The sequence below is a fragment of the Glycine soja genome, chromosome 9 (genome assembly GCF_004193775.1).
Source record: "Glycine soja cultivar W05 chromosome 9, ASM419377v2, whole genome shotgun sequence".
NCBI lineage: Eukaryota > Viridiplantae > Streptophyta > Magnoliopsida > Fabales > Fabaceae > Glycine > Glycine soja.
Genome location: NC_041010.1, coordinates 41,700,184 through 41,716,842, shown reverse-complemented (window position 1 = coordinate 41,716,842; position 16,659 = coordinate 41,700,184). Strand labels below are relative to the sequence as shown.

Here is a 16,659-nt window from a genome sequence, read left to right as displayed (position 1 = left end):
CAATAAAAGAACTTAATATGCTATTCCAATTCTTGGGTGTTTATTATATGGGATCTCTAACCGACCCTACAAAAGATAAACGATGTAATTTAGAAGATTATACCAACAATGTTGAAGTACATAATTAATGCATCAATCATCTTATCTTTTATCATTTTTTTTCTCTCATTTAATTTTCATTTATTTTCTTCTCGATCTCTGTCTTCCTTTTCATCACTTATTATATTTTTCACTCTCTTTTTTACCTTTTTTTTAATCTCTATCTTCCGTCCACCCTAATCTAATCCACCCAAAGTACGTTGCACGTTTAGATTTTTCCTTTTTTGTGTGTTCTATCTTCTTCTTCTTTTTTAAGGTAGAGTTGTAATTATATTCATTTCTCTTTTAAGTTTAACGTTAATTGCAATTACATTCTCTTTAATTCTCTTTATTGTAAAATTACACTTTCTTTTTTAATTTTTTATATTATTCTTATAGTTCAACATTCGTTATTTAAAAAAAGACACAATTTTCTCTCTCTTTATGTACATATATAAAACCATATACATAATATATTTGACAATTAGACATAATTTTTCAATGAAAGATGTAAGCATAATGATTGTTCACACGGTAATAATCCCTTAAATGTATAACCTGGCCTCCCAAAATAATTGGAAGATTCAAACCAATATCTTTTATTGCATGCATGGATGACAAAATATTTTATCAATATATTAAGGAAAGCTAGTTATTCATATGGTGATTTCGGAGTTTCAATCTGCTTTTGTTAAAGGGTGTCCGATTTTATATGGAACACTTGTGCAAATGAATTAATGGATGATGCAAAAAGGAATAAAATTGGGACAGTGATATTTAATGTTGATTTTGAACAGATATACCATTCAATTAATTGAGAATTTTTTAATTATATGATGACGTGGATGGAGTTTCCTGAAATATGGCGTAAGTGGGTAGCAAAATGTTTCTCAACGAGTAATTAAAATCTCAGTGTTGTTGGTTAATGATAGTCCAAAAAAAGAATCAGTACGTGTTAGAAGATGTTTGAAACGAGATGTCCTGTCTCCACTCTTAGATTGTATTTGATTTAGAAGAGAAATAAAATAGATGAAATAAAAGAAAAATAATTTTAAGAAATCAATAAAATAGGAATGATATGATATGTTGTTTGATTTAAGAAACATACGTGAAAATAGAATATAAATAAAACTATAAAGTTATTTAGTAAAAAATGAGATAAGGATGACAGAATCAAATAAAATATTGTTTTACCTAATTAAATTGATATTTTGAGGTTGAAAGACCAATTTTTTGGTTTCATTGTAACTAGAAATACATAAATTTTAAGTTGTGGGCCACACAAATTGTATGTCTTTTTTACTGCAAATTTTATGTTGTTTCTCTTCAACATCGTTGCAGTGCAACTAAGCTCAAACGTTCTATTTCTATCTTCCGTTAGTTAATTCGTCATGCAGACAGAACTGAACCATTCTGAAGAATTTATTTGTAGCTTATTTTGAACGTATTTTACAAAATAAACGCGGCCTTAAGAACTTATTTTATAAAATAAAAAAGTGAAATATATTGAGCTTCTTTCGTAAATTAAAATTAATTTGTGCACTTAATTTTTATAAAGGCTAACTCTCTTGTCTAATTTCTCCGAAAGCAACAAAATAAGTCATGATTTTTGTTTGATAGAAAGTGTTCATAAACAAACAAAAAAAATGTATTCATGATTGTTTTTAATCTAAACAAAATTTATTTAATAAATCCTTAATTAAATTATTTAGCCAAATAGTACTCAATTTAAAATATTTAAACTGAACTGAACACGGCCTTAGAGTCCATTCTGAGTAATATTTAAAATAGCTGTCTCTTTGAAGTTATTTCATAGCTGAAAGGTTGGTGGTGAGCAATTACTTTAACCATATAAAACGAGTAACGATTCAAACTTTTTAAATGCTATCCTACATTCATTTAATAAGCCGTACAGATTATAATGTAACTCACCTAACACGGAACTTGCTGAAAAGAATCTTAAATGTGTGTCGTTCAAGAATACATATCGAAATTGAAATTACCCCTTATAATTAAAGGGGGGAAATTCTTAATAATTACTATTATTATAATATTTTTTCAAATTATTGGTGTTTTATAATATCTAATTTAATTAATATTTTAAATATATCCTTATTTAATATCAATTACTATAGTAGCGCAGGCATCAAATATCAAATTATTAATGTTTAAATATATTTTTTTATCTTTGATAAAAAATCAATTTTTATCTTTCTTCTTTAATAATTTTTTATTTTGTGTTTATTTTTTAATAAAATAATAATTTTATTTTTTATAATTATTTTTCTAATCTAGGTAAATTATTGAATTTTATGTTTGTTTCTATGGTAAATATGTGAATTTTGATTTAATTTTCACTAATTATAAATGATTTTTCATAAAATTTCTTAATTTATCATGATTAAAAAATTTCAATGATCAAAATCAAAATCATTATTTTATTAAATACTCAATGCAAAAAAAAATTAGAGACCAAATATAAAAATTAAATATTTATTATGGATTAAAAATATATTTAAGTCAATCATTAAATAAAAATATTTTAGTTTAAATATAACAATATTTTATTTTAACTAAATATTTCTTAATTAACAAAAACATTTTAATCTCTTTATTTTTTATTTTTTCAATTTTAGTTCCACATTCTTGAAAATTCAATTTTTTTTTGTATAATTATTAAATTTACATATTTTTATATTTTTACATTTTAATTAATTAAATCATCTTTATATAGTACCCTAAATGGATATATTAGTTCTAAGATTCAATTGAATTGAAATAAAATAAATAAAATATACAAAGAGGAACAAAAATCATGGATAAGAAATTAAAGAGAGACAAAAATTATAATTTAATTCCAAATTAGCTAGAACATTGTTGAGATAAACAGAAGAGAATTTTTTATAATAATTTTCTTTAACATAAGTAAATTTATTGTTCTTTAAAATAACTTTATTTGGTATAATTTTAATTTTTCAAAATTTTAACAATAAAGAGAAAAAAAACTCTATTACGCAGGCAGAAAATGTAACTATTAAATAGTATACTTTAAAACAATATAATCAAAATTAATACTTATATTATTAAAATAAAATAAAAAAATTTAAGCTTAATATATTAGTTACATTTCTTCACATTTATTTTCTAAAAATAAATTTAGATAATGATATTATGAGACAAAAAGTAAATAAATAATAATATAATTTTTTAATTTTATTTCTTAGATTCCAATTTAATGATATATTATTATAATAACTGTGATGTTATTTTTTTTTGTTATTGTAATACTTTAATTTTTGCTAATTGTGAATTTATTTATTTGGTCATTGGAGTTTTGAGACGAATAAAATAATGTTTTTACCACATGGCGATCTATTAAGTTGCTATTATCTAAAGGTTTCAATGAAGCTTTCACAATAGTCAAATTCTTGATGATTCTTTTTGTTGATTCTCATTTAAAAAATAGTCCAAAATATAGTTGCAATTGATTGCACGGGATAACTTGATAAATTCAATAGAAAAGGTTTTCTTATTTAAGTTAGGTTTAATTATTCGTTTCATAGTTTATATTTTTTCTTAGTCTCGATAGTATGAAAATGATTTCTTTTTAATTTTTATAGTTAATATTTTAATTTTTTTTTAATCTTTAAAATTTATATTTTAATTTTATTTTAGTCCGTATAGTTTAAAAGTATTTTTTTAGTCTTTATAATTTAAATTTTAATTCTCTTTTAATATTTATAGTTTAAAAATAATTTTTTTAGTTCTTATATTTTATATTTTATATTTTATTTTTCTTTTAGTCCTTATCATCAATATTTGAGTAATATTATCAATTACAATTAATTACAAAAATATTAGCAAGTGATTCATAACTAATTTATTGCAAGATAAGTTATAATAAAAAAATAGTTGATAATTAAAAAATATTTATACATTTATTTTTTGCAACAAGGACTAAAAGATAATTAAAATACAAATTATAGAGATTAAAAAGATCATTTTCAAACTATAGAAACTGAAAAAGAATTAAAATATAAATTATAAAAACTAAAAAATCACTTTTAAACTATGACTAAAAGAAAATTAAAATATAAATTATAGGGATTAAAAAAAATCACTTTCAAACTATAATGACTAAAAATGCATAAATAGTAAAACTATGAGGAAGAAATGAGTAATTTAACTTTTAAATTACTAACTTATTAAATGAATACAATTAACTTAAATACTATATTATTTATTGGATTCATATATTTTACAACTCTATTGTTATGTTTCGATCATTTAAAAATATTTATACATTATATTTTATATAAAAAAAAAATTTGGGTCTATGGGCTTGAAAGAAGGTTTTTTTTTATCCTCCTTGAATATTTATATAAGTTTTTAACTCGTCCCAAGGCTACGTTTCAACTAGATATATAGAAAGCTTGTCGAGAAGCAGAATTCAGAAAATTTATGTTTTCTTTATTTTCCAGATGAATTATTTGTACAGGAAATCATATAATGGACAACACCCAGGTTCATTAACCATATTGCTTACTTAATTAATGGGAACACTAACTTTGAAGCTGCAGATAAGGTATGACGACACAGAATCCACACACTACATACAATCCAGGTTGTTTTGAATGAGTAGAAAGAAGGGCAATTTATGAATGAAGGATCATATAACATTAAACAGATGTTTAAGACTAAAAGTGGTCAGCTTTAATGCAATTTGAACAACAAGCTATCCGAAACAAAATCTTGCTCTCTTGCTATTAAGTTAGATTAGTGGTTGGTTGGTGCTAATAATGACCACCCTGCACCGCCTTTGTTAGTGTCATTATCTATGCTTTTCTCCAAATCAACTTTTAAATGTGTAGTTTATCTCTCTGAACCTATCCTTTGCTAGGTTAGGTGTCATACAGAACATGGTAATGTCAAGACTCAAGAGTGCTTAACAATTTGTAGAAGACACCAAATATACAAAATGTTTGAATGGTGAGGGGACGGGGAACCCTCAAATCCCAAAATTGTTTTCCTCTCTGGTTTGGAAATAATGAAGTGTGTTTATTCTAAATTACATAAGGGAAAACAACTTTTGTACACTTTACTGTCTAAAACTTACAATTTTCTGTTATCCTCCTTTCTTTAGTTAGACATTCGAGCAAGAGGAAATAACGACCCCACCATCCCCTTCCTTTCCCTCCTTTTAATTAAAAACTTCCAAAAGTAGTAATATAAGATTTTAATTAACATACCTTGAGAGCTGCATTTTCGGAGAGTAGTTGCTCATACTCACTCCTGATTAGACTTACTTCTGACCAGAGAGAAGCATTTTATTCCTTCAAAGGAAACACGATTAATTAATTTTTCAGGTTGAAAGTAAAGTTTCAAGGATTGCTTCCGGATTTCCACAAATTTACGTGGATTTTATTTGCCCACCGCGCAACTAAGCATGCACTATAATCCTGTCTACACCAATTTTGTATGACATAATAATTGGTTACCAGTTACCACTGTTACTTTACTCCTAGAAGTCAATTTATGAAATTGCTGCAGGCTGTTGAGAAAATTGTGCATCCAAAGTTGAAGGAAGACAAAAATGCAGCTGGTAAGAAGCCCCGTGAGATATTCAGTGAAAGCCATGAGGAGATAGTGAAAGCTGGTGAGAAATGTTGGACAATGGCAAATTGAAGCCACAATTTATTCCCAAATTTCCTAACTGATTTTAAACAGTTTTGATTGTTATTCTTTTAACAAATATTTTCTTTTTTTTTAATGCTCTTGATTAGCTATAAATCAAATAGCATAACCTCCACTTTATTAGCAATTCTCTAACGGTCAATTTGTTAAATGTGTAGCTAATAATTATGATTTGTGGACAGGAAAAGAAAAAAACGTTTTTCATGGTTTTGCTATTAAAAAGAGGATTGTCATAGTCTTGCAAGGGCTTGCACAGGCAGAAAATAATTTTCAATTCTTTTCTTATTATCGACTTCTAAAATTCTGGGCAATTGTTCTGTGATTTCCATAGCCTAAGGCCACGAGTGCACGTGTTCATAGGCTCGTTGTGTTAACCTTGGGGAGCAGTCGGAAACTAGATTGCATCAAAGTCTAGCCGAATTTTGCTTTCAAGGCAGTGATTTTTTCACGGCACAACAAACCTCCAATCTGTGTTATATGTTTCTGTTTTGTACTTATGACTTCTAGTTTTTTCCAACAAATTTGAAAGCAAAATTTTTATTTTTTTCTTGCATCAAGTACTAAACAGAAATGGCTGGAAGTCTATCAAAAATCATTCTGGATATGTCGAAAATAGAACCTCTAGACGGCTCAAATTATAGGAGATGGTCTCAAAAACTGTTGATTTTGTTTGAAGCCTTAGAGGTTGATTATGTGCTATTTGAAGATCCTCCCGCTGATGTCAATGCTTCTGAATCATCTACTCCTGAAACTCCTGCCACCCCTGTCGTCACACCACTTCCTGCAGAAACCAATAAAGCTGACGAAGAAGCAAAGAAGAAATATGAAAAGGACAACAAAATTGCTAGAGGTCATCTGCTAACTCATATGGCAGATAATATGTTTGATCTTTTCATTAATCAAAAGTCTGCGAAAACAATATGGGACACTCTGCTGAAACGTTACGGCGATGACGATGCTAGAAGAAAGAAATATGTGGTAGGAAATTGGCTGCGTTTCCAAATGATGGATGACAAACCAATCATGGAGCAGATTCATGAGTATGAGAATCTAGTTGGTGATATACTAAATGAAGGAATGAAGATGTGTGAGATATTGCAGGCTAATGTGCTTCTAGAAAAATTTCCACCTTCGTGGAGTGACTACCGCAACCAACTGAAACACAAGAAGAGGGACTTGTCACTTTAAGAATTAATAAATCATATGAAGACAGAGGAGGCCAACCGACTTAAAGATAAGCATGTTTAATTCAGTTAATGCTAATGTTGTTGAGTTTGCTGATCAATACAGGTCAAAAGGAAAAGAAAAATGATTTCAGAAAAAAGGACAAAAGAAAACACACACTAATATCAACAAAGGTGATAACAAGATTCAGAAAAGAAAGGGTGAGTGCTATGTTTGTGGCAAAACAGGTCATAAAGCCTATGAGTGCAAACTGAGGAAGGGACAACAATCTAACAACTCGAAACCTGCTGCACCACATGCTCCTCAAGCATATCTAGCAGAAAATGAAGAAGTGATAGTTGCTGTGGTAGTGGAAGCAAACATGGTCGACAACAAGGTGGACTGGATTCTAGATACCGGTGCTTCTAAACACCTATGCGCCAACAAAGAGCTTTTTCATCAGATTGAGGATGCTGATGACGGAGAATGTGTTTTCATGGGAAATTCAGCTACAGCTGGAGTGCTTGGTAAAGGAAAGATTCTCCTTAAACTTACTTCTGGAAAAACATTATCTTTGAGTGATGTTTTGTATGTTCCCTCTCTGCGTAGGAACCTAATTTCTGGTAGTTGTCTAAATAGAGCTGGATTAAAATTTGTTTTTGAAGCTGACAAAGTAGTAATAACTAGAAATGATGAACGCTATGTTATTAAGTTCTGGTATGTCTACCCAAATGTGGGGGGAAGCCATTTTGTATATAACAGGCCGACAAACAATGATGTCGATAAAATAAATGATGTTTTTGTATCTACTTTTCTCATTGAGGAAGATCCTAAAACTTATAATGAGGCTGTAACTTCCATTGATGCCAATTTTTGGAAAGAGGCAACTAATAGTGAATTAGATTCTATCATGTCTAATCATACTTGGGATTTAGTTGACTTACCTAAGGGAAGTAAACCAATTAGATGCAAATGGATTTCTAGAAAGAAATTAAGAACTGATGGAACCATTGATAAATTTAAGGCTAGATTAGTAGTTGTTGGTTACACACAAAAGAAAGAAATTGACTATTTTGATACATATTCTCCTGTTACTAAAATTTCCACAATTCGTTCTCTTGTTGCTTTAGCTGCTATTCATGGACTTATAGTGCATCAAATGGATGTAAAGACAGCTTTTCTTAATGGTGACTTGAGAGAGGAAATTTATGTGGAACAACCTGAGGGCTATGTGATTCAAGGTCAAGAGAACAAAGTGTGTAAGTTGAGAAAATCATTATATGGTCTTAAACAGGCTCCCAAACAATGGAATGAAAAATTTGACCAAACTTTGGTAAGTGATGGTTATATTGTGAATTCATCTGACACTTGTGTTTACTCTAAATTGTTTGGACAAGAATGTGTGATAATATGTTTATATGTTGATGACATGTTAATTTTCGATACTAATGTGACTGTAGTGGAAAAGACCAAATTATTCTTATCTTCTCATTTTGATATGAATGATCTAGGAGAAGCTGATGTGATTCTTGGAGTTAAAATGAGAAAAAGTGATAATGGTTTTTCCTTGTGTCAGTCACATTATATTGAAAAGATACTTAAAAATTTAACTGTTATGATGAATTACCTGTGAGAACTCCCTATGATCCTAGCATACATCTTAAGAAAAACAATGGTTCTAGTGTTTCACAAACTAAATATGCTAAAATCATAGGGAGTGCTATGTTTCTCATGAATTGTACTAGACTTGACATAGCATATGCTGTGAGTAGACTAAGCAGATATACTCACAATCCAGGTAATGAACATTGGACTGCACTTCGTCACTTACTCAGGTATCTTAAAGGTACTATGGATTGGTGTTTGCATTTTTATAAATTTCCTGCTGTGTTAGAAGGATTTTGTGATGCAAATTGGGTTACTGATAATGATGAAGTAAGTTCCACTAGTGGATATGTTTTTACTTTAGGTGGAGGTGCCATATCATGGAAGTCTTCCAAGCAAACTTGTATAGCACGTTCAACTATGGAATCAGAATTTATTGCTCTTGATTTAGCAGGTCAAGAAGCTGAATGGTTGAGAAACTTGTTGGCAAATGTGCCATTGTGGGGGAAACGGTCTATACCAGTTTCTCTTCATTGTAACTCTGAAGCAGCTATTGGAATTGCTAAGAACAGTGTTTATAATGGAAAAAGGAGACACATACGCATTAGACACAGTTCAGTCAGAGAATTGTTAAAAAATGGTATGATCTCATTACAGTTTGTTAGATCAGAGAACAACTTGGCAGATCCGTTCACTAAAGGTCTAACAAAGAAAGTTGTACTTGAATCGTCGACGGGGATGGGGCTTAAGCCTTTGTGTTGAGGAAAATATGGTGGATACCATCAATGGTCAAACGAAACCATATGATTACTCTATTGTATTACATTTCTCATCTCCATGACATGTGGTAATACATTGTGGATAGGTTGAACTTTCAGTTCTTAATGAGTGCATAGCCTTGATTATTAGGTGGTCCATATGAATTGGACTTGATGGACTCACCGCTTGTTATTTTGAAAGATGAGAATTTTTTGCTCTTAATGAATCCATAGCCTCTTTGGTGGTGCTTTTGAGACGCACTTGATGGATTCAACTTCGTGAGAGTGAAGGTGGGCCGCCTTCTATGAAAGAATTAGACTTTCTTTCTAGAGCTCTCATTAGTATCCAAGGTGTGCGCATGGCCATTAAAAGCGCTGGTTTGTAATATCGCGGAAATCACAAATATTAGAGAAATACATGTGTTGTAAGGGTCTCATTTGAAAACTTGGTAGTTCAAGAGTAATTCACTACCTAGACACAATTGTTGCCTTACTTCACTATGTATCAATTCAATCATTATGATATTGATACTTAAACGTTACTCTCTCTTTTGCCCAAAAATTGCTCTTTTTTTTTTAACTCCAGCTTTACCATTGGTGGGGGATTGTTGGACAATGGCAAACTGAAGCCACAATTTATTCCCAAATTTCCTAACTGATTTTAAACAATTTTGATTGTTATTCTTTTAACAAATATTTCCTTTTTTTTAATGCTCTTGATTAGCTATAAATCAAATAGCATAACCTCCACTTTATTAGCAATTCTCTAACGGTCAATTTGTTAAATGTGTAGCTAATAATTATGATTTGTGGACAGGAAAAGAAAAAAATGTTTTTCATGGTTTTGCTATTAAAAAGAGGACTGTCATAGTCTTGCAGGGGCTTGCACAGGCAGAAAATAATTTTCAATTCTTTTCTTATTATCGACTTCTAAAATTCTGGGCAATTGTTCTGTGATTTCCATAGCCTAAGGCCACGAGTGCACGTGTTCATAGGCTCATTGTGTTAACCTTGGGGAGCAGTCGGCAAACTAGATTGCATCAAGGTCTAGCCGAATTTTGCTTTCAAGGCAGTGATTTTTTCACGGCACAACAAACCTCCAATCTGTGTTATATGTTTCTGTTTTGTACTTATGACTTCTAGTTTTTTCCAACAAGAAATGGGCAAAAGACACAGCTAGTTCTTTTACTCTTGTTTATCATAGCAGATGCATTATCTCTCTTTACATCTTCCACTTCAGTCATGATCTTTATTGGGATCCTCACGTCACGTTATGCTGAGAAGGCACTACATAAAAATGGCTTTTGGTGGCAATTATTGTCCCTTTTAGTGGTCATATAAATGACCACTTGATACGTGCAGGGAATTAAAGAGCTGGTTTCGAGGTTACCAGTGCCTCCAGAGGTATAAGAGAGAAGAGACCTGAAGAAGAAGGAAGCTAGTAGGGAATACTTCTGTATTTTCATTCATAATCTGCTTATTACAATGATCCATATTTATAATGAAACTCCTAACAGAATTGTGATTCTGTGCTAGGGAAAAAGATTACAAGCAATGGATTCGGTTATGGCTGCCTCCTAATCCTCAACAGCAAGATCCCTACAGATTTCCTCCTAGTGTCAGCTCAGCCACGTTCTCTTTGCCTTTGCTTCTAGCTGTTCCCCCCTTTGTTACTGTCTTTACTAGGCTCCTTGCTAGTTGCTTGTTGCACCTCTGTGTTGCTGCTTTATCTAGGCTCCTTGCTGGTTGCTTGTTACACCCCTGCTTCCCTATCACCACTATATATTTTACAGACAGTTGACCATCGGCAGCTTATCCAGGGTTGGTAAAAATTTTAGCGGCATTTCTATACACTGCTGGAAAAGACCCATTGTTTGGTGGGAAAAAACTAAACTTTTAGTGGCAATTCTTATATCCACTGAAATGGCCACAAAAACTATTTTTTTTCAAACTGTCTCTTCACCCATTTGCTGGCCTATCTAACACAAAAGATCATCGGATGAAAACAAGAGTTTTCAACTTTTTATTAGAAAACTGCACTAACACTTATGCAACTAGCTTCTTTTTTTTTCCAAAGCAAAATGAATTTTATTACTAAATAAACAAGACTTAAATACATGCCATTGTTCACCATAAAAAGGTCTAAATACATGTATCCCCAACAGTATAGGTACAAAGTCAAAACACACCAAAATTCATTCACAATATATCACCAGTGTCTTCATGGCTCTAGCTTTCTTGTAATGCTGGAACCAAGAAAACCTGCAAAGATAAAATGTAATCTTAGTGAATGACATGCTTGCACTTCTGCAACATCCCAATCAAAACTGCATAAGACTAGCTCATATGTAATTAGCAGTAGAAAGAATGGAACAAAAAGTGAAGTACTTAAAAATTGCATGAGGCCAGATCTTAGGTGTCCTTGCTAAGAAAACACCTAAAACATAATTTAGCTCACACGTAATTAACCTTTTGAAGATCATTCAGTGTCTTGCAAATTTCAACATTGACAATTTAAGAAATACCTCAATTAATTTAGAGTCTATATTGGCATGGGAAAATCTTTTCCCAACCAAGGAATAGTCAATTATATCTTGTATTTGCAGTTTACATACTGCTGCTCATGGTAGATTTAGAGAATTTGGTTCACACAAAAGTACAAAGACAAAATCTGAGGTGACTTTGCTAGGTCACAACTTCAACCGACAATAAAAATGTTAACTTGAATCATTAATAATCTAAAAGGCTAACCTGAATCATTGAAACAATCAGCACTGAATACTTAATTATGATGACCTTTACAAATGCAATTGAAACTTCAATATGGTTTATGATAAACACCATTACAGTAGGACCTGGTAGGCATAAACCCACGTCAAAGTCATTTCCTGGCTGATAGAATGGCAGAGTGAATGAGGTATTGAGTAAGAGAAACTCAAGGATATAAGCTCTAATTTGTGTCTGCAAATTCTTCACAAAAAATGTTTCAAATGATAAAAGCTATAGCACACTGAGGCCTTTTCAAGTATGAAAACACATACCAAGGGTGTCATACTGCCATATAATGGAACAATGTCAGTAGTTTAAAATGGGTCAGTAGTTTAAAATGGATCTGTAGTTTATGACTAACTAGGAAATATTGACTTATCAGTGTTCAAACAAATATAATAATAAACTATTTATATGTGAGGCCATACAAAAGTGGATCAACAAAGCAAAAGTTTAAGCCTGAAAAAACAAAAGCTATGTTGAATTCGATTTTTAAGATGGATATTAAGCAAACATCCCAGTCCCTTCATGGTATTAACGTAAAGCTTGGGTCCCATGAGAGTGAACTGAAGTCATGGAGAGAGGTATTTTTGTACTTATGGCTGAATCCAAGAGGCAGATCGCCAAACGTTGGGGTCCATGGCTGAGGCATTTGAAATTTTAGAAATTAACAAGTATAAATAAAGAGAATATAAGAAGCGAAATTTGAAAATTGCTAGTGGAGCAACAGGTTCCCGATAGGCTTTATAATCATCAATAATCTGAAATGACACAATTTTTTCATATTCTAAATTTAAATAATACAAAATCAGTGATTAGGAATTAGAGTGAACATGAAAGACGCTTAGTTAATGAACAGTGACAAAAATAAAAAGAAAAAAAATCAATCAAGAAAGCTTAAAACACTTTAAGAATAGAGAAGACCTAGAAATGACTTCTAAGGAATAGCTTCACAACTGCACAGATAAATTAGGTAAATTGACCAAACCAAGCTACTTTTAGAAACTTATTATTAAAAGAGGTTGTTTCGAAACTTTTTTCGGAGGGGGTCTGTTTTTGGAGGGAACTCGCGAATGGAGTTGGCGAGTTGGACACGTGGCAGCACCTGGTGGACTTGTCAGTGGAGATGGCGAGACACTGTCCACGTGACGGATCCCGCCATTTGTAATGACGAAATGTGTTTTTATGGAAAAAAAATTTTAACTTCAAACGAGTATAACTTTTGATAAGAATGTTCGTCTAATATCCATAATATGTCAAAATGCTCGAAATTCAATGAAGAATCCCCTGACAGATTTTCGAAGGGGATTTGGTCAATTCATTTTTCCAAAAAATGGATTTAAGATTCAACCACCCATTTTTTTAATCTTAAATCCTATTTTTGAGCTACTTAGAGGCGTTTTTTTGGAAAAATGAGTTGATCAAATTCCCTTGGGAAATCTGCTAGGGGATTCTTCATTTAATTTCGAGCATTTTGACATATTATGGGCCTCAAACGAACATTCCTATCAAAAGTTATACCCATTTGAAGTTAAAAAAAAATTTCCATAAAAACGCATTTCGTCATTACGAATGGCGGGACCCGTCACGTGGACAGTGTCTCGCCATCTCCACTGGCGAGTCCACCAGGTGCTGGCACGTGTCCAACTCGCCAACTCCATTGACCAGTTCCTTCCAAAAACAGACTCCCTCCAAAAAAAGTTTTAAAACAGCCCCTATTAGAAATAAGTTTCTAAAAGGAGTTTGGTTTCATCAATTTACCGATAAATTACGTGGTTTCTGAACCTTCTATTGAGATTTTATCATCCTGCTCAAAAATGCTAACAACACAGAAGATTAGAGATCAATATTCATACTCATACTTGTATTCCATTCTCCCTGTTGTATGGTCCAAGGTCACCTATCGCAGCTTGTTCCATTCTCTTACCTCTTAACACAAGCAATTTTTACATCAGGACAAAGAAAGATAAGTTTGTATTAATGCCATAATATTATATCATAAAAATCTTGCTAAAATAGAACACGTCACATTCAAATCCAATGACCTTACAAGATTACACTTGGAATACTCACCATCAAAAGTGCTCACATCTCTATTAGCCTCCTAGCGGACAAAAACAAAATCACACGCCACATCATTCTCACTTATGCCAGAAATTGATTATTCTCACTTTTACTTAATGACTAAGTGCATTCTCATAAAATTTGGCTCCTAATTATATTGAAACAGAGGTTAAATGGCTAACATCAAAATTGCATGGTTAACATCTTGCATGGTGAACGCATATATTTAATGAGATTTAGAGTTACTCCTAAAAATTGAAATTCTCTCATAAAGCATCTATAATACATAATTATTTAAATGGATTATTTATCTAAAATTTATACGTCTTATAATGTCACATAAATTTAAAATTTTTACTTAAAAATTTATTCCAATACCAAAGTTGTTAGAGTGAGTATTTAACTTGAGTTATATTAAATTTTTTAATTAAAAAATAATTTTTTAATTGATAAGAATGAGTTAAGCAATGACTACTTATATAGATAACTCCTTAAGCAACACACTTTCAAATCATTTGTTCAAATGGTAAAAATTTATTAAGCAACATTGCTTAATTTTAAGTAACTTATGAAACACATGCATTGGAGATAATCTTAAGGATCTCAAAATCACAACCATTTACATAATAAACAAGACATCAAAGATAAAACAACAATCTCAAAAAAAAAAAAAAAAAAAACCTAAGGTACCAAACCGAGAACAATTGTGGAGAAATTAATTGAAGCTTGAGATTGGTTTGATGACGAGCAAACGATAATTCTCGCCAGAGATTGAAATCGGAAAATCAGAAACCATGGAACTCGATGAACACAATCCGCACCTACTTCCCAATCCTGTTTCATTTGAAACTAAGAGAACTTTTATGCTCCTCCTATCTCTGATAACATCCGCCAGAAAAATCACAAACCAAAAACACCGAATTTTGAAATGTCAAAATCTGAATATGAATCGATGTTCCAATCAAAGCCTCAATCAAAACCACAAATGATAAGATAAATAAGCCCTAACCTTCGTAAATTTATAATTGATGCTCACAGATAGAGAAAAACACGCATTAGAGAAAGGAGATGAAAAATTTTACGACTGAGAGAAGAGTAGCATGAGAGAAAAGAATTTGAGAAACATTCAGAGTGATAGAAAAGTTGGTTGTCAGATTTTTGTTCTCTCTAATATTAGTTGTCCCCTGTTGACTTCTAATATTAATTTTTCCGACCATTAACATTAATGGTTGGTAAATATTAAATTTTGATCTACCAACTAGTGACAATTACTTTAATACCACCATTAGATTGTCGTTAAAAGTCAAATTTGTAGTAGTGAGGATTTCCTCAAGACATTGCGGTTGAAGTTACTTTGCGGCCTGGTGACACTTTTCTTGTCCTTGGTGGCAATGATGAGCATTTTGAGCTTCACTTGCTATGATGCTGAAGGGATATCAGTGACTCATAATAGCAGCCATGTCACTTGTGAGTATTCCAGTTATTGTCCTAGTAACCCTCACAGCTTCACTTCTTCCTTGAGATTTTCAATTCTACAATGAATGCAACATATATCAAGTGAAAGGAACTGGTCAAGGCGTTGGAGTTAAGCAGTTTAGATATATTGGGACAAGTGGCTGAGGCATGTGAATTCTTCAGGAAATTATTATATTGTCGTAATAATAGTTTATTAGATTAATAGTCATATTTGACTAGAGATATATATACACTAGCTCATCATATATCTGATTAAGCCTGTGTTTGTTTGCACTTAGTTGCATCTTGTGGTATATATTTTGCACGTACGTATCTCCTGCTTGTGGTATATATTACTGTTAAACATTGTACTAGTCATGAACTAAGCCAAGCTAATGCATGTATCTCCTTCTTCAAAAAGGTTAAATGAAAATATCACTGCAATCACTAGAAAACTATTTTTAAACCCTCATGTTTAATTCTATTTCTAGCCAAATTTCTTTAAATAGGCATCTACTGAAACCCTTCCTTCTTGAGTATTCAGTCGAAGGGTCTCGCCATATAATACCCTAATCACCCTTAACAAATTAAACCTCCTATAATATCGTCTCAACCCAATGAAACCTCTAAGAGCCTTCACACCCCTTGGTTATAGGCCAATTCTGCATGGCTTCCACCTTTGTCCAACATTTCTTAAAATAATATAATCATAGCATATCAATCCTCTTTTGTATCTAAACAGTTCATGTCTTTTTTGCTTTTGGGTCCAACATGATCAAACATGATTTCTTGGTTTCCTCACACAGCTATTTTGGCTGTACCGTGTAGGACGGCAATCTCTCGCTGTATATCTTGTGCAGTGTTTATTTTGGCTTCCAACCAATCAATTCCGCTGCTCCCCGTTCAAGGGCCTCCCTAACTTTGGTTTTTTTCAGTGTCCTTGAGGCGATGCTTAGAAGAAATGCCTCCGAAGAGGCACATTATTTTCGGGGCATTGGAGGAGGGTTCGCTGTCCAACTCTTCCAAAATAACTTGGCCTTTCACATCGCTTTTCTTCCTCTCGTCTTTTATC

The 16,659-nt window shown here is 31.8% G+C and overlaps 1 protein-coding gene across 1 annotated transcript; it reads left to right on the top strand.

The window, feature by feature from the left end:
- The first annotated feature begins 6,342 nt into the window (after positions 1-6,342).
- Positions 6,343-6,960, top strand: LOC114368504. The gene has a single exon (XM_028325744.1). It carries the CDS (start codon positions 6,343-6,345, stop codon positions 6,958-6,960), a length of 618 nt encoding a protein of 205 aa, XP_028181545.1.
- Positions 6,961-16,659: the final 9,699 nt, after the last annotated feature.

Excerpts from the sequence above, each read along its gene's own strand:
- LOC114368504 (XM_028325744.1), top strand. The coding sequence starts at position 6,343 with ATGGCTGGAAGTCTATCAAAAATCATTCTGGATATGTCGAAAATAGAA.